At 43.1% G+C, this 24,928-nt stretch overlaps 1 protein-coding gene across 5 annotated transcripts in view; it reads left to right on the top strand.

The window, feature by feature from the left end:
• Positions 1–24,928, top strand: part of scaper (S-phase cyclin A-associated protein in the ER) — a 90,553-nt gene that overhangs the window by 42,615 nt on the left and 23,010 nt on the right. For all 5 annotated transcript variants that reach the window (XM_058408706.1, XM_058408704.1, XM_058408707.1 and 2 more), the window contains 5 exons: positions 1,752–1,888; positions 7,835–7,900; positions 8,199–8,325; positions 15,839–15,954; positions 24,668–24,791. In XM_058408706.1, the coding sequence (XP_058264689.1) occupies positions 1,752–1,888; positions 7,835–7,900; positions 8,199–8,325; positions 15,839–15,954; positions 24,668–24,791 (570 nt within the window). The remainder of the gene's footprint in view (positions 1–1,751; positions 1,889–7,834; positions 7,901–8,198; positions 8,326–15,838; positions 15,955–24,667; positions 24,792–24,928) is intronic.

The raw sequence follows: 24,928 nt of genomic DNA, 5'->3' as shown, positions 1-24,928 counted from the left end.
TGTCTATAAAAAAACAAATATATATATATATATATATATATATATATATATATATATATATATATATATATATATATATATATATATTTTTTATTTTTTTTTAATTACTAAGATACAGTGTAAACTCTATCAGAGGAATTCTACACAGGAGTTTCGAGTAAGAGATTACTGCACTGATTTTGAGATTTCAGGAGTCTGACATGCCAACATCTTTCCCATATTTCACCTGTGAAAGAGATAAGACCTGATGTGTTCTCTGCAGTAAAATTACCTGGAACGGCAGCAGCACGGGTGGCTAGAGGCTCTGAATGCAAAGCCTTCTCTATCCCTTCTCTCTGTCCACTCTCTGAGGTGCTGGATGACAGGATAATTGGATAATTGCATTCTGGCACATGCGTCATTTAAATCGAGTTACATCCGTCTTTCTTCCCATGGATGTATCAGCATTATCTGAGTAGACCCAGTGGTGTCTAGATAGGAAGATATTTCCGCTGGCCTCACACTGCAGGCGAGGGGCAGATGCAGGGGTAATTACTGTGCTCTGAACTGATATCACTTGTGCTCTCTGTGCTTTAGCTTACCTTTACCTCTACAACTTTAAGTGTGTGCATTGTACAGAGATTCTTTAGATACCTTGAAGCTTAGAGTTTGTCTTTGGCATGCAGTTCATGTTAAGATCTCTTGAGATCTCTCATAGTCTTTATTTAGATTTTACATGTCTGATGAGGGGAATTTCCTCATAATCAAGTAGTAAAATGAAAATTTATCCCATTTATTAAACTGCACAAAAGAGAAAATCTTTTTTAGCTTCCTCTTCTTCATCACAGTACTAAAATGGTTCTTTTCTGATGAACCGAAAGTATCATAAACAACTTTCTTATCCTTTACTTTGCAGTTTTTCAGTAGAAATATGTTTCCAAAGTGTCCACATGCTTTCCTGGACTCCAAGCTGTGAGTTTATTCCCTAAAACTGGATCGAATAAAATTTAATGTATTTATTTTTCTAAATGGAAAACGAATGCGAGGAAAGATGTGTGGCTTTATCAGATTCTAATACATTTATAACACAAGTACACACTGAATGCACACCCGGTGAAGGATCTCTAGGTGCTTCAACATTGTGATTAGAAAGGAGGTCTATTAGACAGGCTTATTCTACCACTAGTTCTGTCCATAGGCTAATTTTTCCTTTTGATGGTCAGTTCGCTACAGGCAACACTCGTCACGGGTTTTTCACATCACAGGTCTGAAATCATTTTGAGATCTTAGCGTGTGGTTTCTTTGGTGCTAGACTGTTACCTTCCACACCTAGGGACAAAGCTCTGGTATCCAGTAACCGTTGAAAGAGTCCTGTCAGCACTTACCCAGCTGAACAGAGCATTCCCTCAGAGCGTAGTCTTTCTGTCCAGAGCGGCCAGAAGACCTCAGGCGATTGATGGTGGAATGAAATGGCTCTGGATATGTTGATTAAACAGAATCAGGATCTCCGTAATTTGCATTCTTCTTTGCTCCTCTACATCCATAAGCTTTTGAATTGAGGTCCACAGTCAGAATATTATTTTGAAATGCTGTTATGGTTTTAGTTATCTAATAATATGCTTGTTAATATGATGTAAAACCTATTGATTCTACCTTCTAACACAGTGATGGTTTTGGGTTCTGTGGTGAAGTAGATGCAGAAATGTAAAGTTGTAATGCTTTTAGTTTTTATTTTCTAAATCTCTTCATAATTTTTTTTTTTTTTACCACAGGAGCACCTGTCTTTGAAGAAGTACATCGTAGACATAGTGACCGACACCACTTTGACTCCTGAGAGTAACCAGGATGGAGAGGAGAAGCAGAAAGCACGGAAAAAAGCCAAGAAACTCCGTGCACGCATGAACTCAAGGTAATTGTGTTTCTATTTTCTGTTGTCTATCCTATCTTTCTCCTCTCTCCCTCTCTGTTTTTTTTCACGCCCTCCTCGCTGTTCCTCTCATGCGTGACAGTCACTCATATGGCTAAAGGACACTATGGCATATGTGTGAGAGCTTTATGAGTGACAAGGAGATGGAGAGCAGAGGCGCTGTGCATCTTGGCTGTCTGCAGAGCAACACTGATGAGCTTAATTTATGGCCACTTTGTGTGATTGGGGAGGAAAAAGTGAGAATCGATCTGGAAGGCTCCCTCGCTTTCACCTGTTAAGAGCTTTTCTCCTAATTGGTTGCCACTGCGCTGCCAAAACTGAAGCCTCCTCTGGTGTACAATGGTATGTTAAAGTATGTGTAAACCATGCCTGTTTTTCTTTCTCCCCCCTCTATTGATTTTTAAATGAAGTATCAAAGAAAATCAATAGTAATCAACAAATAGGAGGCAGCGTGCCTCAGTGTCAAATCCTAGACCTGGCCACTATAAATTTTGCTCCTTGTCACAGCTGTAGTGTGTGTTTGTGTTTTACTGTGACAGCAGGGAGACAGATAGAGAGTTGAGACACATGCAGTTATTTTTCATGGTGTTGTAAGGAGGAGTCAGGAGAGATTAGGCTGCTGTGGGTGTGGCTAACCTAGCTTAGCCCTCCCCTCCACACCTCGTGGAGCAACTATATTGGGTTATATTGTAGGAAATAAGCTTTTGTTTGAAGCAGTAAAATGTAAGCTCGTTATTTTTTTGTTTTTATGGACTGTTAAAAATAAATGGCTGCATTTAGTTCAAACTAGAAGCCTCCCTTGGTCCAGTGGCAGGATCAGGTAGCTCAAGTGATTAAGGCTCTGGATCGTTGACCGGAAGATTGGGGTTAAAGCGCCAGCACCGCCAAGCTGCCTCTGTTGTGCCCTTGAGCAAGGTTCCCAACCCACCTTGCTCCAGGGGCGCTGTATCATGGCTGACCCTGCGCTTTGACCCCAACCACCAAGGATGGGATATGTGAAGAAAGAATTATGTATATGTGACAAATAAAGACAACTTATTGTTGTGGCTCGGGTTCGAGAGCTAACCCAGCCACTAAAGATTTAACACTCGGTCCAGGCTGGGACCATTTTTTTCTATTCTGATACCTCTTAATACTTTAGAAAATGAGTAGAAAATGAGTAACTTTGTTTTACACCAATTGAGAGCCTCAGGGAATATTTTACTTGCTTCTGTTGTTCAGTACTAGCAATGAACTTACATGCTGAGAAGGTATTATGGCGCTTAAACAGTATCTTAATAAAGAGTGCAAGGGCAGTTGAGCGTAGAGCGGTTCTCAGCGTGTGGTCATTAAAAATGAATATAAGGTGCCGCGACTTGGACCTCAACTTGTGCAAGCTGGCTGCAGGACGCAAGCATGACTCAGTGCTCAGTACTCACAGAACTGAAGCGCTCTCATGTTTGCTTCACAACACCGCCACACAATTCACCGCACCTTGTGCACTGTTCAAGCTATTTAAAGAGCAGATCTGGTTACTTGTTTTATCAGGTTACTTGTATTTTGGAAAGATGCTGTAGTAGCTCATCTTGATCTTTTTTGCATTCAGGTTTGCTTGAGCATTGTGAAAAACATCCAAATCGCTCCATCGTGTGACGTCTGTTCAGTGTACACTAGGTTCACATCGCATAGTATCAGGTTTTTAATGATTTCAAGTCATTGAGCACTGTATCTGACTGATGCCTGATGCTAATATTAGTGTTAGTGCTTACCTAGTCTTAATATTTCCCAACTTAAAAAAAACTCCTCTTTAATCCTGTTCTGTTCACTGTGCAAAGAGTAGAAGGTACACGTTTATGAGCTATAAATTATTATGTTTTCATTTTACTTTGTTAGGGGTAATGATTTTTTTATGTGGGAAGAATATTTATTGTCTCGGATCGCTACACACGGCTACTTCACTGAAATACTGCTTGTAATGGCACATACAGGTATATCCATCCACCTATCCATCCATCCATCCATCCAGCCATCCGTCTTTCCATCCATCCAGCCATGCATCCAGCCATACATCCCTCCATCCATTCATCAATCCATTCATCCACCCATCCATCCATCTGCCCTTCCATCCATCCAGCTATCCATCCTTCCATCCAGCCATACATCCCTCTATCCATCCCTCAATCCATCCCTCCATCCATCCCTCCATCCATTCTCTACACTACTATTCTTACTGGGTCACAGGGAACCTGGAGCCTAGGCACATATAATCTTGATCAACTAACCATACTTTCCTCTATCCATCCCTCTATCTCCATCCATTCATCAATCCATTCATCCACCCATCCATCCATCTGCCCTTCCATCCATCCATCCATCCAGCTATCCGTCCTTCCATCCACCCATCCAGCCATACATCACTCTATCCATCCCTCTATCTCTATCTATCCATCCACCCATCCATCCACCCATCCATCCATCTGCCCTTCCATCCACCCATCCGTTCCTCTATCAATCCCTCAATCCATCCCTCCATCCATTTTCTACACTACTATTCTTACTGGGTCACAGGGAACCTGGAGCCTAGGCACATATAATCGTGATCAACTTACCAAACGAATTTATTTTTATATCTAGTAGCCTAAGCACTTTGCTGATCAAACTATAAGATCACAAAATACTGAAAATTTTTTCATTAATGAAACATATTTTATCCAGTTGTTCAGTGTATTTAAATACAGATTAAATTTTTTCAGTCTGATAGTTTTCAATGCTATGAATTATTGTTCACATTTATTTGTATGGGAGACTAAGCAGAACAAGTACAAATCCAAGAAATGAATTATTTGAGTTTCTCTTTTTGACTATATGATGTAAACACGGTCTGTGTGGATTTTGTTAAAATGATTTAAGAGACACGCGTTAGCTCAGAATAGATTTATGATTGTGTGGTGATGCTGAAATATGTCACTCTGTAACAGGTTTGATCTTCGAGCACTTCACACAATACTTTTTGGGACCGACTTGCGTCTCTACTTGCCTTCAGCCAGTAGTTAAACTGCCTGAAGTGAACATCCTCAGCAGCTGAGCGTGGTTGATAATAGTATGTCAGGTTTTAACTAGCAAAATTCATGCTACTTTATCTTCGACTGAATTAATCCAAACTAGTTTCTAGTTAAAGACCCCTAACAAGCTCCTGGGGGAGGGCCCGAGGGCGAGTTATGCTCTCTAAACAAGGCCAGGTTGGGCTTGCTCATTAATATCTCAGCAGCTCTGGCTGGTGAGTGGCACTCTGCAGGGCTGGAGCTGAGAAAGTGACAGGTCTGAGCCCCCTGTGCTCAAGCCTGAAAGAGAACAGGCGCTGGCAATCATAAATCACTGCCGCCTTCGGTCTCGGCACGGCGAGGTTAGCGGCTCCACCGCTGGGTGGAAATGAGGCGTTTTATAGGAGCACAGGGTGGTGTTTGGAAAAGGCAAGAGAGCTTTTGACAGGCCTCCCAGGTTGCCCCGTCCCCTATTGTCATCGTTAAGCTCTTTTAGTCCTGACCATGGTTGACCTGGGGACCAGTCCAGCACTATTTCCTACTAAGAAGTAATTTTCTTCCAAATATGTCTATGTAGTGTGTTTTCTTCCCCATGAGAACACGTGAACCTTAATGTAGCATTGTTTCCTTCTTGTATGTGATGTTTGGTCCAGTGCATAGGTTGTCTTTTCCCCAGGTTTGGAAACAGAGTGCTCAGTGTACAGGACTGCATACAAAGGACCCCCTGTTTAATACACACCACTCTCAGTAAGTTTACCAAAAAATTTTCTCTGGCAGGGAAAGAGGCGTCTTGTGGACATACAGAAGCCGACAAAGGCACGGCGGAAAGAAGAAAAAAAACCACACAGTTCCCTTCTTTTCCCCTTTGACATGTTTTATACAACGAAAGCTGCACCTGAACTGATCCTACGTTTTATGGCTCCGGCATCTAGATTACGTCCGTGTCCTCATGTGCATTTGTAGAATTTATAGATGGGTCTCGGTTTGTTCCTTTTTGTACATTTTTCCACGGCTCCAGTTTTAATTCCTTATCCGTCAGCGACGAAGTTCTGTGATTGAAAGCCTCTTGAACCCAACGTTAAAATATTGCAGCAGCACCTGGCCAAATCCTCCATGTAACCGGTAGTGCCAAACCCCCGGGTTCTCATTGCACCTTTTAAAACGGATATAGTGTATTTGTTTTTTTTATCCATCTGGACACATGGACATTTTTATGGCCCAGGGTAGGGGGGGTGACCATCTCTATCCAGTATGAGTGGAGGTGAATGTTGGGGCAGATTGTGATGAATTGATTATTAGTTCTGCATTGTAGCCGTGTAGCTCCCTTCCCCTTCCCCCCTTTAATTCTGATTACTAATATTTATAACTCCCTCGCCCATTTAACGGGGCCTGCCGCCGGTGGTGATTGATGGCCCGGCCATTGCTCCCCGTTTAACCTGCACGGGTATAAAGCTGTCAGAGATGAATATTGTAATTCGGAGGATGATGAAGAGGCCAGGTATAGTTCAAGCCTTCCCTGAATGCACTGCTGTGTGCATTCTTTACGCCGGCTTCTCTGAGCTTGTGGTAAATAATGCACTGTAGCATCAGGCTTTAGTCCTCTCATTATACAGCAAAGGTGGTCTGGGGTAACCTGTGTCCAGATTAAATCTCTGTGACTTAGGTAACCCTGACCTATTTCCAGAACAGCATATACAATATGGGACACTTTTACCTGAACATAACATCGGTATAGACTATAAACTTCACCGACCTATTTTAAGAGCCAGCTTTTATTCTTTTTTTTTTAATAAGTGTTTAAAGAAAGGATTGAAGCCTGACTTCAGATCGGGAGTTCATTACATGCTGTGTAGGGCTCTGTGGCCTTTTTCCCAGCATTCCTGTCCCCTTGTGGTGTGTTATCAAATTCAGGTTTATAGTGTTCGGACTGATTTATTTCCCCTCTTAAACATCAAGAATAAGGCTTTTTAATCCAACATCTGCTGAAGGCATTAGATTTATTTATTTATTTTTTAAAAAAACTCAACGTTTACTCTGCTCACTAATTAAACAATCAACGTATCATTAAATCATGCTAACTCATGTTTGGCATGCGTTAAAGTGAAAATTGCACAACCACGTGTCGGTCAGTACGCGCCTCGGAGCATTTGAGCTAAACTTTATTGATGTGTATTTAAATTTAAGTCTCGATGAACTGACCGCTAGACAGAGAGCTGGGGTTTTTTTGGATTGAATTACATTAGCAGCCCCAACTAGCTTTAGATATTTATTTATTTTTCTTTACAATTCTTATATTGAAGATTAACGTGGCCCTGGCTTTCTGGGAACCTTCATCTTTCAGTTCCAGAAAGCGGTAGAGTTTATCAGCCGCAGGTCATCTCTCCCTCAGGTGGTTTGTCAGGAACTGATCGATCGGTCTTATCGGCGAGATGTAGGATGGACAGGAATCTGTCTTGCTGCTGGACCACATCACTGCTCACACGGTGGTTAGCTACATGCCTCAGGCTGGAGATTTGCTGCAATGATTCTAAACAGCATTAGAATTTAAACTAGATATGTAAACGGAGTTTGTTTGCCTTTTCATAGCTTGAATTGTACTTAAATTTTTAACCCAAGTGACCATCTTACTTGTTTGTACATGACTTTAGATTTTTTTATGGAACTTCTGAGTGCAGCTGACAGGCTAAATAAACAGTTTGAGACACAGATTGACCTCCTGATCTTTTCTTTGTTCCCACTGTCCTCTTATCACCTCATGTCCTCAGGCTGACATGTGTAGGAGATCTATCTCTCTCTCTCTCTCTCTCTCTCTCTCTTTCTCTTTCTATCTCTATCTCTTTCTCGCTCTCTTTCTCTCGTTGGCTCGCTCATGGCTCTCTGATGGACTGTTTGTCTTCTTCCTTCTCAGGGCTAAGGAGTATGAGACATTTGTGGAGGCGAAGATGCAGATTCCAGATTCTCCTTACAAGGCCAAGTAAGCTGCCAGCTCTGGTTATAATGGATGTACACCCACACCTGAGCTGTATCTCCAACTATTTGGCTTGCTCCTAATCTCTGAAATGTTGTTGTCTTATTTTAAACCCTACACACACTTAACACCTGCCAAAGTCTTGCAACAGGTCCAGAGTGTTTGTATAAATCGGGATAATCAGTGTGGTAAACCAGGCTTGATTGTTTTTTTTGTTTTGATTTGTGCCATTTTGGATTTATGAGACTGTGGCCTTTGTTTTTTGTGTGTGTGTGTGTGTGTGTGTGTGTGTGTGTGTGCGCAGACTACAGCGACTGGTGAAGGACTTGGGAAAGCAGCTGCAGGGGCAGGACAGTGGCCAGTGGGCCAACAACAAAGTATCTGGCTTGGACAGAACCCTGGGTGAGATCGCCCGCATTCTGGAGAAACAGGTACTGGAATTAGAAAAAAAAGAACTATGACATTTGCACAATATATGTCCTTATATAGGTTATGGTAAGTTTTAAAACAAAACATGTCATATTTCTACATCTCCAATGCATACATGTCCTCCTCGGGCTAACATGAATGCGAGGCATTGCAGGTCTCCGGATGATCTGGCGTAATGCCCCAAAAGTCTGGCCTGTAGTCTGGTCAGATTGTGTGTTTCTATGTGCGTGCATGTGTGTGAGGATTTGAGAGGGAGATAAGCCTCCTGGCTGCTCAGTGTGCAGACTCTCCTAAACCACACAGCTTTGGCTGGAGTCCTCCCTGTCTCACAGTCTGCACCGAGTATCACGTTCCTTCCCCAACTCTTTGCCCTTGGTTATTTGGTAACGAGGGCCAGATTAGTTGCATGTTTTCATTGCAGCAGATGTTATTAATCGAGCAGCTACCCGTTTGTTAAGGAGCCAAACATGTTTTCCAGTGTTCGTCTGACCTCTCAAGCCTGCTGGTGCGCATATTGCGGCTTTGTACAATAACTCCACGGTTTTGTCCGATGTAAAAAAAAATTTAATCCAAACGACTGCAAAAGAATAAATGCAAACAAAGCATTTAAAGATGGATTCTTTGGCCCGGGGAAAGTGTTCCATGCAGTGATAATGGCACCTTGCCTGTTTCCAGTGAACCACCTGTATTCAGTACAGTATGTGTTATTACTCATGTTTTGCAGAATTTTTTTCCAGCATTTTCCACGTGGATTCATGTGCAAAAGGGCATTACTTCATCCTGTCCCTGAGTCAGCTAAAACCAAGATATATGCTGCACTTTTTTATGACGTGTTGATTAGTACTTGGTTCGATAGACGGCATTTTTGTTTTTAAAGGAAGGAAATAAACAATCCTAGGAAGTGCCATGCTGTAAAAGACGTGTGTGTGTGTGTGGGTGCGTGTGTGGGTGGGAGGATGGGATGTTGATGGTGTCACTGCAATGGCTAGAGGGAGGAGATGCTCGATGTTAATGGATGAAGGGATTTCTCCAGGGACAGGGCAAGTAGCTGAACAGTCTGGTAAAGCAGTGCTAATGGGAGGGGAGGGCACAAGCGTGAGTAATGTATAGAGCTGGGAACTGGCGGAGAAGCACCAACTGGCCATACTTTTCATGATTGTTTATGATTGTCATGATGATTGTTTAGAGAGGTGAAAATTTGAAATGAATCTGAATGTAGCCTGTAATGTTTTCCTTTCACATTTGCATCGCGCTTGAAATCAGCCTTTTTAATACCGTATAAATGCTTTAAGCCGTTTTCTAATTCAGCAAGGTCCAGACACTGCTCTGTACCCAGATTGGTCATATCCAATCAGATTAGATTCTTTTTTTCCTACTACCTCCGCTAACCGAATAACTGGCAGTGTTATTTAGTTAGACGCTGTTTAAGACTGCAGATTCCCTCCTGAGCTCAAGTGTTTTCTCTCATGCTATCCCAGAGGCCTTGTGGTCTCTCTCATTCCGACTGCTTCTGGAGTTTTCCACTGAGACCTGCCTTTTGAAGATCCCCCTGTTGCTGTTTTTCTAAGTCAGCAGGAATAGTGAAGTGCTTGTGGAAATGTCAGTTCTTCAAGCTTTTCCTTGGGCTCTTGTGGGAATAGGAGTCTCTCAGTTTTGTATCTGGACCTCATTTCAGCTGTCCATCAAAAAAAAAAAACCTTCGGATTCCTTCAGCCGAGGCGGCCCGTGCCCGGAGCGGCGTCGCTGGGTTTGTGTGTGAATCAGGCTGCCGAGGCACTTCCTCCTCTAATCCCTGGACAAAGTCAAATAAATATCCGTCTCCTTCAGGACGGAGCGTCTGCCCACAAGCCGCTCCGCCCACTCGCTTTCAGTCAGGAGCGTTTAGATTATCTGACCTAACAAGCATCCCTCGTGTCACAGACTCACCTACAGATTTGTTTTTTCACAGTCGCCATATCTGATTCAGGCTTCACTTTCTCAGCTAATTCCTCGAACAACACCCGGCGCTGCACCCTCTCCTCTTCACCCCCCGAAGCAGCACTGCTTCAGCTTTAACCGTGGGCTCCGACCCCTGCCCGCCTCTCCCTCTGAGGCCGCTTAATGGTTTATTTTGCGTCAAACCGGGTTTCGCCGGCAACTGACCGATCCGAAAGGGTTCATTTTTTTCTCCCCCATTGTTGTTGTTTTTCAGAATGGTCTGGACTGGTCTGGATCCTCTATTCTTCAGCATTAGCTTACAGCTCTGAGCTCGAATGACCTCATGTATTTACACTGAGTGCCGGCACATGTTTGTCACTGCTTTCAAATAAAGGGTCAAAAAAGACAGACTACGTTTATGACACTTCAGGGACTATCGGGACCGTGGTTGAGTCAGCACGCTGCCTCTATTTACATTTTCATTTGCCAGCTGTCAGGGACAGGCTTCCCTCGGTGGTCAACCGGTTGCTTGCTGTACCTGATCTGGAGGCCCCTGAATAGAAAGAAGGGCAATAAGGGGGGCTTGTTCCTTGAGTTCCTTGTCCATAAATCCCACGGTAGATGACCTCATATTAGAAAGGGGTCAGATTTAAGTTGTCTGATTCACAGAACCATGATGGACTTCAAGGGTGTGGACATGCTGCAGCTTTCACGTCAATACAGTGTTAAGTGGCTTTGAAAGGAAAGTGTGTTGCTGATAGATTCTGACACGCTTAGTACCGTTCGGTCAGATGACTGGGGCAAAACTCTCTCAAGTCCACTAGGTGGCAAAAATAATTTTTGGGGGAATTCAGGTTTTGTTTTTTGTTTTTTGTTTTTTTGGGCGGGGGGTTATTTTAGTCCTGTTCCAGCACTCCGGTTCGAAGTACATGTGGAAACAGGCAGACATTTACATTTTATTATGCAACAACAACCAAAATAGGAAACATTTCATTGGATGTGTGACAGGAAATATTTTAGCTGCTAAGATTAGATTTAGGTTATAGACCTAGCATTGAAGAGCTGAGTTCAGAACTGAGGAGTTTTCCTAACATGGAAAGTAAAACAGACAGGTGTGTGTGTGTGTGTGTGTGTGTGTCAATTTTTGTGTGCATTTGCCTGTGTATTTGTGTGTATTTTTTGTGTATATGTGTGTGTATGTGTATTTGTGTGTGTGTGTGTTTGTGTATTTTTGTGGGTGCATTTGTCTGTGTATTTTTTTTTGTATTTGTGTGTGTGTGCATTTTGTTTGTCAGTTTGTTTGTGTTTGTGTGTATATGCATATTTGTGTGTGTGTGTGTGTGTGTCAGTTTGTTTGGGTATGTGTGTATGTTTGTGTGTGTGTTAATTTCCCTTTTCAGCATCATTCTTTCTGCCTCCCTCTCTCTCTCCCTCTCTCTCCCCTCTCCCACCCCCCCATCTCTCTCTCTCTCTCTCTCTCTCTATCCCCCCCACCCCCCACCCACCCCTCTGGATCCAGTCTGAATGAATGACAGGTAAAGCCTCATGGGGATTAGTCCTAAAGAAAGACAGTGGACATAGTGATGACATTCACTGTGCACCATCAGTTAGGTAATTTTCCCAACCCTAATTCCTGGACTAATTCTTTTGTTCCACTTGGCTTGGCATTGCATGAGTACGTGTCTAGTGAATTCTTGTTTTCGCCTCAGGTGGAGATTGAAGTAAGTACCAGAAAACCATGATGACATCAGATGCGTTCGGATGCCAAACTTTAAATGGTATATGAGTTATAAAAAATAAAAGTTTAGTATTCCCCACAGTCCATATTCCATATTAATTGATTAATTGGGACAAAAATCAGTTTAACTGTACAGACAGATCATGGGAAGTCTTCAGTTACGAGGCCAATGCTTCATTTCCATGCGGTATTTTGTTGGCTACTCTACATTATGCCCAAAGTTTCATCTCCTGTGGTGAATCTAACAGGAAAATACAAACATTACAAACTGCCTGAGATTTTCTGTACTTTGAAAAACGCTGTCCTGTGGTTCCTGTGGTTCCTTTGATTTTGTGCCTCGCTTGTCACTAATGAATGGTGGTCCTTTCTTTTACATAAACCAAACTCTCAACTGTTTCTCATTCGAAATGAACCGTCACAAATCATCCTTAACTGTATACTCAGCTCCGTTCCATTAAGCCGTGTAAACACTAAAACGCTACAGATCTCTTGTTGTGGTTTTCAGCTCCTTCCCTTTCTCTCTGATTTTAACTCGGGCCTCTTAGGGATTTTGTTTATTCCCGGCGTGTGTTTCCGTATCTCTGTTCGAGCCCGAAATGTTGCCTTTCTTATGCCTGCGCTCTTGTTCGTTACGAGCCGGAACTGTAAAAATGAAGTTTACGTTATTGAAGTGCTTAATCAAAATCGGATGGATGCTTCGGACACAGCCTTGGTGAACTGCTTCATCGAGCCAATTGTTATTAATCTGCAGAAGGCCCGGGTTCGATTCCTAGCCAGTGCCTGAACCCCAGCCACTGGATGCAGTGCCGGTTAAAAGCCCGGATAAAATGGGAGGGTTGCGTCAGGAAGGGCACCCAGTGTGTGTGTGTGTGTATATATGTGTGTGTATGTGTGTGTGTGTATATATATATATATATATATATATATATATATATATATATATATATATATATATATATATATATATATATATATATATATATATATATATATATATATAATATTATATTTTGTAAAGGACAGGAGCACATAGACGTGTCCACCCTGTTGCTCACTTCACCCCAGCACCTCAGTCCTGACCAGAGCATAGAGCAGCTGTCTGGGCCTCTGATTAGCCGCAGCTAATGTGGACACCCAGGATAATAATTGGATAAGGTTTTCAAGCGGTATAATTCAGGTTTGCGCCCTTCCTTCCACTCCGCCTCCCCCCCCCCCCTCATCTGTCTTCAGCTCTTTTGTCCAAGGTCTGTGTTTGAGAAACGGAGCCTCTCATCCTATTATTCTGTCGTTGGAGTGTCTGCCAGTGATGGGTGTGTGAGGACTAGAATCAGAAATCTGCAGTGGATTTGAACATCACTCGTCAGCTCAATGTGTGGCGGCTCTGTCGAATGACTCGATCCTTTGCGTAGTTTTGATAGCACAAGAGATAATCCTTTATGTTTACCAAGATGATAGAGGTCTTGAATCGAACTTTTGTTCTGTGCAGGCTTTAGAGAAATGATGATAAATTCAACAATTGAATAAAGGCTTTGCTTTTTTTTTTTTTACTTTATTTGTATCGGAGAAAATCTGTAGCACAGTCACCACACACACTGTGGTTAATTTCCTGTGAGGCATGAGCCAGAAACAAGCTTTTCAGTACAGATGGTATGACTGAAAATATTTAACAGCACGTAAAAGTGATCTGTGTCGACCACGCATACAAAAGTGAATAATATGCACTATATTGCCAAAAGTTTTGGGACACCCCTCCAAATCATTGAGTTCAGGGGTTGAGCTCGGCCCCTTAGTTCCAGTGAAAGGAACTCTTAATGCTTCAGCTTCATACCAAGACATTTTGGACAATTTCATGCTTCGCTCTAATTCATCCCAAAGGTGTTCTATGGGGTTGAGGTCAGGAAGTCCCAAGTCCCAAAACCTTTGGCAATATAGTGTACTTCTGGCACAGGTACAGTGGAGTCTACACTAAACATCGATCCGATTGCTTCTTAGCATTGCAGTAATAATCTCAGTTTAGCATGCGATCATCATGTAAATATGAGCTGAAACTGAATACATCACCTGGCATATCGTGCACCCGTATTTTCTCTTTACTTTTACATGCAGCGTGTCGCATGCTGGTATCTGTCAGTAAGCCAGCAGTAAGCACGGTGAGTCGTCTTTGCTGATCTGAGCTCCTCAAGTCGATGCCAAAATATTAGAGGCCCTGTCAAACCTCACATCTCCTCAAAACGTTTCTTAAATGGCCCACCAGGAGAGGCCTGATCTTCCCTCGCCTCCAGCCAAAAGCCTCCTGCGCTGATGTGCGAGCCTAAGCCTAAGGCTGCTTAAGCCTCCCTTGTTGCTCTCAGCTCTGTCGACGAGACATCGAGAGGAAGACATCACTGTCTCTCTCGGAGGCCGAAGGAGTCGACGCCCAGCTCCTCTTGATCACCGGCATGCGCTGCCTTTGGTGTACCTGACAATGCGCTTGTTCCAATCTCTTAACCCTGCCAGGGTTCAGCCTCCTTTTGCCACCAAATCTTCAGGAATTATTCTTTGGCGGCGCCGGTGATTGACAGCAGAGGAGCTTATGTGTAATTTTGCAAAGCGCTTCCACTGTTCAACGCTCAATATGTTCAGGCTTGTTGGCAGGTTAGCCATCCGCTGAACAAAAACAGCCTCAAGTGCCTGACTTTGAGTGCTGTCACACAGCATAGGAAACTCTGACCTCATTAAGAAGGGGAAGCGATCTTCTCATCTCTCACTAAAGTTCTCTTCGCTCCGAGTTAATCTGTCTCTTCAGTCCGTTTTCTTTATTTCTTTATCTATCTATCTATCTATCTATCTATCTATCTATCTATCTATCTATCTATCTATCTATCTATCTATCTATCTATCTATCTATCTATCTATCTACCTACCTACCTACCTATGGATGACATGTTTACTATAATTATTAATATTTACAATTTCTCAACTTTTAAAGCCGGGTCAGAATATGTGAGAGAAATTCTTGTCCTCTCTCAGAAAAGGGTTCAGTCATTTATTATCAGAATGAGGATATGTTGCGGCATTGCTGCTCTGGAGCCGCTGCCAGCCTCTGAGATGCTTCTTCCCTTCATCAGCTAAAGCCCAAGAGATCTGCGGATCTTTGTCTCGCATCACATGACTCACTTAAAGGGTTCCCACTTTGAACTTGAAGGAATTTTATGATGCAAGTAAAAACGTCCAGTCTGTAAACAGTTTGATTTGAGAAGCATGTCAGTTAAATGACTGGTTTATGTCCACTTTTAGACAAGGATACTCAGCCACACCATATGAGTTTCAGGCACAGTTTGGTTGACCTCCTCTTAAAAAGTTTTATCGCTTTTTATCTATGCTAAGCAGCGAACCGATGCCATGTTTTAAACTCTGCTTTGTGCTTTTTCGCTCAACTCAACATGAAGTAATGTATTTATTTATTTATTTTATTTTATTTTATTTTATTTTTTTTCCCCCCATACTGTTTTTTCCCCACAGATATCCATGCTCTTGTATTCCCTAAGCTCTTGTTTGTCAGGCTGGACCACCCTTGCTTTGTGTGCAGGTCTGTGTATTTGTTGCCCTGCGTCAGGGTTTAGTGACCGTGGGGGGGTGCGGGTGGGGAAAGGGGTGCGCACTTTTGAGATTTAGCAGGAATTCTTTAGGGATCACTTCTTTTTTTCCCCCCGATGTCACTCTCGGTCCTCTTCAGAAACAGGGAGGTTGGGAGAGAAAGCCGGGATTCTTCCACAGCAAGAGCAATGCGATACCTCGTCCCGTTTACCTCTGCATGCGTGTTCATGACTGACTCTCTTTTTCTTTCTGTCTGTCTCTCTTTCTTTCTCTCTTCTCTCCAGAATAATGCAGATCAGGTAGCGTTTCAGGTAGGAGGGGGTCTGTCTGCACTGGAACAGATTCTGCAGGTAGTCACGGCCGCCTCCACTCCCACAGCCGTCCCACGCATTCCACTCAAGTGAGTACCAGCTATTTCAAAGTTTCACACACACACACACACACACACAACTGTACAGTTCAGGCTACTTCATCTCTCTCACTTTCTCACACACACACACACACACACACAACTGTACAGTTCAGACTATTTCATCTCTCTCTCTCTCTCTCTCTCATACACAAACACAAAACTGTACAGTTCAGACTACTTCATTTCTCTCACTTTCTCACACACACACACCCCTGTACAGTTTTGATCTCTCTCTCTCTCTCTCTCTCTCACACACCACACACACTTACACACACACACACACACACATATATATATATATATATATATATATATATACATATATATATATATATATATATATATATATATACATATATATATATATATATATATACATATATATATATATATATATATATATATATATATATATATATATATATATATACATATATATATATATATAACTATAAATATATATATATACACACACACACACACACAACTGTACTGTTTTTTACAGTTTTTTTTTTTCTACAGTATAAATCTGTAGTAAGTAAACAGAAATCTCTCCTCTTTGCCACCGGAAGGTAAAGAAACATTCCACAAGCTTATTTTATCAGGTGAAAAACTTCTGGTGCTCCTAACAGATTTTATCCACTACACTGAGATTAAAATTTTTCAGCGTTAATAATTGACTACGATTACATAATTAACTGGAGAAGCTCTCCTCTCTCTGGCTGTGATTAGCGCTCACGATCCTGGCTTGCAGAAGAGCTCCATCTCAACGGTTCAGACCATTCGTCCTTCTCCAGATCTCCTTCACTGCAATAAATAGTTCCAAATGCATAATGAATAAGGATGCTCTCTGTTTAGGAAATAAAAAGAGCCGCATTTAAGTCATCCGTTTCTCCTCCGCTTGCTGCCATACAAAGGACACATTTATCGAGTGCGTCACAGCGAAATGGAAGTGCGGTTTGAATAGTGGCAATGGAGTTTGCGGGGCTGGCCACTAGATAACCTCACAGAGAGAGCTATTTCCACTAGAGAGAGCCCTTAATGGACTAGAATGGCTTCTCTCTCCATCATTAGCATTTGCTTTCTTTTTTTTCCAAATATCCCCTAATGGAGGAATGTTACTTATATTTATAATGCTTTTACAGGCCATCTAGTGTTTATTGATTTTTTTTTTCTTTCTCCCTCAATCTCTCACGCTCCCTCTAGCTCCTTCTTAATCAGTCATTAATTTTAGAAAATTTGAGAGGAAGTTTAAGATTGTAATGGATTTTTATGAACTGAACTGAAGTGAAGTTTTGGAGGAGGGTAGGTCTGGTTTGGGCTTGATTAACCTGTGTGTGTGTGTGTGTATGTGTGTGTGTGTGTGTGTGTGTGTGTGTGTGTGTGTGGTACTGTGTTTGTGCACCGGCTCGTGTGTGTGCTGGCCCGACCATTCAAACACTTCCGCCGCTCTCTCTCTCCTTGTTTTGAGATATCCACTTAACCGGCTCGGAAGGAGGCCCAGATCTTTGAGGCACGTCTGTCATTCATACTGGTCTGTTGCAATCACGCACTGAAGTGGCCCTTTTGTAAGGATTAAAGAATGTCCTCATCTTCACCTCCTATCAGAGCTTCCCAGTTTTGGCTTGTTGAAAGGTCTACCCTTCCTGACAGAGCATGAGTATTCATCAAAGATAAATAGGAATTTATATAAAAAAAAGGAATAAACAATAAAGGAGATTTTTACCCTTTAAAAATTTTTTTTTAGCTTTTAGAATCTGTTAGAAAAATCCCCTCGATATATCGTCTTTGTTCAGGTTGTCTGAATTGCTCACACAAGAAGAATGGCATATGTTGGAAACACTGAGAATGATCAGTTGTGTGTTTTGTGAATGGCTCGCATCCTGTAGGAGCAGGGATTTAGATGCGTAATTTCTTCTGACTGCCACTCTCACACTTTCTGTCTCAATTGCTCTGTACTTATAGCACCTCCTAAGCAGCTATGTGATTAGCAGTAGAACAAATTCTTACTTTTTTTGCATTTATCCAGAGCGACTTGCAATTTTATCTCATTTTATACAAATGAGGGATTTAAGTGGCCCAGCAGTGACAGCTTGCTGGACCTGGTCCTTCCTTAGGGGCCCAGCAGTGGCAGCTTGCTGGACCTGGGATTCGAACTCGCAACCTTCTGATCAGTAACCCAACATATTAAACACTAAGCTACCACTTTCTTTAACCCTGTGGATCCATGTTGAACCCTGTGGTAACCTTGCACACTTTAATCGCATTAATCCTGTATGTCCAAAACGTCCAGGAAACCCAAACAGTCTCCGTCCACCCAGGCATCTGTCTCAAGGTTTTCTCATTGTTGTTCTAAACTGCCCTTTTTGACAAGCGCTGTTTTTTACACTTCATACTTGTGAGAAAATGATGACGACACACTACAGCGTACAGTATGGGAATAGGGTATGACTTAAGTGCGTATGTGCTAATCATTCTTCCTCATCTCTGCTTCATAATGGAACTGGACAGAGACACTAACCCTCACAACAGCTCTAGTTTATCTGTTTACTGTAATGCTGGCGTATCGATCGCCTCCTTTCAGATAAGCTGAGTGATTTACAAAAAAGAACAACTGCGGAGATGCTGCTGGAATATTACGCCCCAGGGAGGAGAATTCCATCTTGTTAGCATTACATTAATGGGCTAATTCCAGCGCGAGGCTCCGTTAATGTCCCTGTGCTACACTGCGGCTCAGAGTGGAGGGCTGGGCAGCAGGGGGAGGAAATGGGGGTCGGATGTCTGGAGCAGGAAGGTCATTACGTTTGTGTGAGTAACCGGGCAGGGGAAGAGCATGCAACAACCCGGACGTTAACCCGCACGCTTACTGTTTAACTGAGGATAATGGGGATGTAAAAATACATGTGAAACAGTCACGCTTGTATATCCTGCTACAGTGATTTTCTTGTTAGTAAAATTTTATTCTTGGCCATTTTGTGAGAAACTTTGCTAAACAGCCTTCTGTCAAGCTCGCTCCATTGGTTGCGAGAGCCAGAAGTTGATTTTAGCCTGTATACAGAAAGAGGGAGACTTTTAAATGAATTTCACACTGATATTGCTGGAAAGAGGACAATACTTTCATTTACATGTTGTTACTTGTCGCCTTATTAATCGAACTGATCAGCCAAGATTGCTTTCTGTAAATGTAAATGTACGCTTCTCGGATTTTTGCCCATGCCACATAACTTCGTCATGGCGCCCCATTCTCTTTGCTTGTCTGTACGAGAGTCTCTTGTATATGCTTTTATACTGTAGAGTGTGCTGGATCTCACGAGACAAGACAAGAAAGCACAGAGATTAAGCTGTAAAGTGGGTTTTTTTTCCCTTATTGACTATTACCTCTCCCTCAGGGATGAAGAGTGTGTGACTGCACTTGGAGGTGTGTCTGGTTTTCAGATGAGTTTGTAAAGCCTTTCAGCGATTCTCCGCTCTCCCAGTAGGGGTCACTGAAGAGGAGAAAGGGGAAAGTGAGAGAGCTGGGCTCCAGACCAGGCTGCTGTCAGCACACAAGCCCGAGAACAGGGAGCAGAGTATGATTAAGTCACAGCTATCCCTGCGACACACACACACACACACACACACACACACACACAGTGAGTGATGGTGGGGGTCACTTCTAAACGGATTTTACAAATGACTTTAAGGAAATCAGTTTTTCTAAATAGACTGGAGACATTCGAAACTTTCCCCAAGGTCAACAGGTCTTTCAAGAGGTTCGGAAATGGAGAGCACTTTGCCCCCACTCCAAGTGTGGCCCACTTTGTGCTCCGGCATCCTGTGCTGTCTCACTTTCTGTGAGCGCAGCGACGCAGGGCTGCTTGTCACCTCACCTCCGTGTCACACGAAGACTGAATGTACCCGGTGAAAGCTTCCACCAAGCGTGGTTTCATTTCAGGATGCCATTATGCCGCACACGCGCATGTGTGTGTACGCATGCTGTGCGGTGCGTGACAGAGCACCCGAGACTTATGCCCCAGCTTATGCCCGGCCATTTGCAGAACACCGGCAGGAATGGATGTCTTGGAAGCAGTCATGATATCGGAAAAGATCAGTGGCAGAATCAAATTAAATGTCATTTGGATTGCAGTGAAAGAAAGGATTGTTGGACAAGTGCTAGGCAAAGGATTTGCTCTTCACCTTTTCTTTTTGGCTCTAGCTTTTCCTTTCCCTCAAGGCCCCCCTCCTTTTTTTCCCTCCACTTCCTTTCCAAAAGCAGGTATTGCAGTCAGGCTGAGTACTTGTTCAGATTTCTGTGTTTTGCGTACGTCAAGCCTGAGTGGACATATAGGAGAAAGGGGGAGATTATATTGAGAGATTGGGAAATGTGAGCTTCTGGCCTAGGTCAGGCTATTTCCTGGTTGATAACCCAGTTACAAGGGGGTGCAGAAAAGGATCTTTACATGTTGCTGCTGCTTATCCACCACATCCAGATCTCTGGTTTTGGGTGCTCCTTCTCCCGATGAAGAGCCCCCATGTTCCCATGCGGCTTTAGTTTCCAAACCTGTACAGTTTAGTAAAAGACAAGTTTTGGGGCAAATGGGACGTTTACAAGCGATATCCCCTCCCGTGCCGTCCCAGGAGGTTTCGCATCATTCCTGCCATCTGCCTGTTGTCCCTGGGATACCCCATGGATTTCAGAATGGGTTTCAGGGCTTTATCTGAGCCTGAAAGGTCAGTTTAGTGACCCGGTAACTAGGGCCACCCAGGCTGATGAATATACCCCGAGGGCGTGATGTACATGTGAGGGAGAGGGTGCAAAGGTGTGGCTGTGGGAGAGGTGCTTCTTACCTTAAGCAGGCCTTTACTGTTTGTCATGGTGGGCTAATCAGAGGGTAGGTCTGCTTGGGTGTCTGAGGTTAAGCTGGTTAGAGTAGGTGAGGAGATTACAGTGCTTGTTATCTGCATCTCTTGGTCCTGTATTCTTTATCCCTTCCTCTTTATCTCCTTTGCAATCTCTCTCTCCCTCTCTCTCTTTCTCGCTCTCTCTCTCTTTCTCACTCACCACAGACCCCCCCCCCTTTCCTTCCTCCCCTATACTCTATGCTCTGTCAGTGTAGGGTACCTTTGGAACTTAATCCTATGTCTACAAGATAAGGCTTCATTATGGCCAGATTAACAATGCGCCTGTTGTTTTTGGGGGCAGCCTACAGTCTGGTAGTAGAATGGGCACTGAGCACCGTGGGCCGTTCCGAGGCCAGCGAGCATTGTCAGAAGCGGCAGTCTGTCAGGGAATCTCAGAGCAAGGAATGTTGCCTTCGAGAACGAGTGGCACATGTGGGCCACCGCTGCATACTCCCCGAGTAACACGAGAACAAGTACAATGGCACTTTACCAAATTGCTCATCAAAATCTTTGACGCGAGCTGTCATCATCAGGGAGAGGGGGCTGGGGATTCCATACGCAGGCCTGGTGTTAGGTGTCATGCTAATCACTCTCGGTTAGCCGAGCACGAGCTGAAAAAGCAACCGGGTTACAGCTTCCTGTTGCTGACAGGAGGGTGACAATTAAAGTCATTTTAGCAGGACAGCAACAGCTACATCTATTTTATAATGTGTCTAGCCTGAGCCAGTCAAGGTTCAGCGTATGATTTCCACCACGAGAACCATTTCAGGAGCCTAGGAACTTCAAGAGTATGTCCAACACAGCAACCAGGGCCAGACACGATTAATGTGAACTTGCTGTACTGAAAGTTGCTGTGTTGTACCTGTTAACTAGCGAATAAATAATTACTAAAGCTTTTTGGTATCATGGTACAAACAGCAAAGTTTCCATGATGATTTTGTTTCACACAAGTGGAGAATCTAGTGCCACGAAAGTGTGTAAAATTTAATGTTCTGTTCACACAGCTACTCTAATACTAGCAAAGCAAAATTAGTGAAGAAAAACATCACTCGTTTATTTTATTTAATGCTTTGCTTCGTCTTATTCTTCAGTGGCCTTGCAAACCAGGAACTTATCCAGCAACTGTGTAGGCCCTGAAAAGAGGTTGTAGAACCTTGATGGAAACGAACCTAAAGAGGACAAATCAATGATCGGCGCACTAGTCAGGCAGAGTTGAACGCTGCAACTGTAGAAGTAGTTGAGTAACACCACACCCAGTAAAATATGCAATAGCTTTGTTCCTTATGCATTGTTGCTTAGCACTAGGTCTTACATAGCCTTGGTGCTCTCTTAAAGATGCAGATATTCCAGAATGCTTTGGTTGGTTTAAAGTCTTCTATGTATTACATGTATAAGGTAACAGTTTATTGTATATTTTAAGCTCCCTTCCTCTGCCTTGACCCCCACGCCCCTTATTTGCTATAAGTTGGGGGGTTGATCCTAGCACAGAGGGGTTAGTTGTAGGATTTGGCCAGTGGACAGCTGTTTTGCCCTTTAATAAGATTAGTGTAAAGAAATTAGTCGTGTGCTCTTTAATCTGCTGTTTAACCATGTGAGCCACCTGAGGGCTGCCCCGTCCTGCCCAATCCTCCTGCATTCCTCCCCACAAATGATCCTATAGGCATCAGATAACCTGCTCTTCAGGAACCTCGTAAACGTGCACCTAGATCAGGTTCACCATGCATTTTGCATGGGTTTTAGTATGTCAGCCTACTTAAGTTGGACCAAATTACAACTATGAAATCAGCATCTCTGGATGTGTATTATTCGAATTCACTTATTATGGGCCGCTAAGTCTGTTCATGACTGTTTAGCACATGATTAAAACGAAGAGTTATCGAAGAGGCGGTTAAAAATAAACATTCATTTGTGAAAATTTATTTTATTTTATCTTTCCCTCAGTCCCAGGTAAAGTGCTAAAAGCAGTTAAATCAGCAGTAGAGTGTAAGCTTTCAGCTCACTGTTTATGCTTGATAAACCCTAAACACTTATTCAGTCCTAGTCTGGTGATTCGACACCACAGTTTCTTCATAAATCAGCCTCAAATCAATACGGATACCTTAAATACCCTAAAGAGCTAAAAAGAGACATACCCCAAGTAACCTTTTCGAACCGCAAATGTGCTATTGTCTTATAACATAAGCCAGTTCTATCTTACAGGTGCACTCACTAATTTTGTTTGGTCACGTCGAGAATATCCTCCATTTTTTTGGAAGTTGATTTGAGATGAAGTTCCACAATCAGGGCTCTTTTTTCCACTGGAAAATCAGTGAGGCAGAGGCAATGCTGGTCGGCTGCCCAGAGTGCACAGTTCGGAGGGGATCTCATGTTTCTCTCCCCCGTTTACCGAACAGAGCCTGCAGTATCACTCCACTCACCCATAACCATCCCTCCCTCCCTCCCTCACTCCCTGTGGCTCTGTTTCACTCCTCAATAGATAGCTTTCTATCAGTGCAAAAAGAAACACTACACTGTTCGTGCTCTTGCGAATCAATGTTCCATGTGCTCACTGAGCGAGTGATTTTTAAACATCGCACATAAATTGAACCAGACCTCACTCAGCACCTTGCCCGGAACGTTTATTGTTAGTTAGTCGGAGGTGAAAACACGTCGATTAATAACTTTACACAAAATTGGTACAGCCGATTTTTATACTGAGCAGCGATCAAGCGGCGGAAAAAGCGCGAGGCTCGGAGCGATGTGTGGAACACTTGGACTCTTTCCCAGGAGTCCAGTCAGAGCGCCTTCTCCCCGCAGTCCCATGCTGCATGGCTGACGCTTTTACGCCGCTATGTCAATACCGACACCGCTATCTCCCAGATCTGTCCGTCGGCGGTTTAAATATACATTCCTGCCTTTGTCCGCGGGGTGGAAGTTATCGACAGGCCAAGACGTCTGTGGGCCGGCGTTATTTTTATTCCGAACGCCGATAGAGTTTGGCTGAAAACGCCGAACAGATGGCGACGGTTGCGGTAGATATCAAAATGTTTACGACTGCGAATAAACACGGCCTACTTTAAACCAGGAAAGTCGGATTCCTTTCGTCCACACCACAGATAGGGCCCCGCCACTCTGCTTTGGGTTAAAATATACAGTTGTCAGAAAATATTAACTGATGAAAGGAGGGAGTGGATTGGGTGGAGGGTCTGCCAAAGTCAGAGTGGTGTGACTGGTCACTTATCAGCAGCATTAATCTGCTCTGAGGCTGGTGTGCAGCAGACATAATACAGCGGACTGACTGGCTGACTGACTGCTGACTGGCCTACAGGCGCTGACTGCTTGCTCCTTATCTCCGTACGGGGAGAAAAAGAATAGTAAGGGATGACAGGACCAACAGTGATTGAGTGATTTGGAGGGATGGAAGTGGAAAGAAGAGGAATTGGTGGACAGATTGAGCAGTCTGGTTCCTCCAGTCTTGTTAAGCGGGTTAGCGTGAGAGCATGTTGGCCTTTTATTGAGAAAGCTTGTACGCTTGAGGGTATGAGAAGGCTGCAGCGATGCTCTTCTTACATTTGTTTCTTCTAAGGGCATCCTTGTATGGTTATGCTGCACATGTCATGTTTATACCCTGAGCTTGTAGTGACTTCATATTATTATTATTATTATTATTATTATTATTATTATTATTTTCTGATTTATTACAAATTCGTTTGATGTGAAATGTAATGTAGAATCTGCCCTATCGTATTGCCCTACTCCTGTTAACATGCTTATCGCTAATGGGGAAGCAAAACACAAGGAGTGTTTGGCTTTTCTAAACCCAATCTGGTGTGTGTTTCAGGTCTCTGTATGCCGCTGTGAATGTCTATTACCTGGCCTGCTCCCGCTGCTACAGCAACTGCTTTTATGTTTTCTACAGCAACAAAATCACCCCTCTCATGGACCTCCTTCTCCACCAACTAACGGTAGACCTTTAATGCACGACACACTTCTTTGCCGTTCATCACTGTTGCTCATAACTGTTATTGTTGCATTATTGCTATGTTGATTTCACGCTATCAGTTGTATAATTTGAAAAAAAAAAAATGTTTCTGATTTTACT

The sequence above is a fragment of the Hemibagrus wyckioides genome, linkage group LG14 (assembly GCF_019097595.1).
Source record: "Hemibagrus wyckioides isolate EC202008001 linkage group LG14, SWU_Hwy_1.0, whole genome shotgun sequence".
Lineage (NCBI taxonomy): Eukaryota > Metazoa > Chordata > Actinopteri > Siluriformes > Bagridae > Hemibagrus > Hemibagrus wyckioides.
Note: the sequence above shows the minus strand (reverse complement) of the source record. Positions and strands in the feature narration are given on the sequence as shown.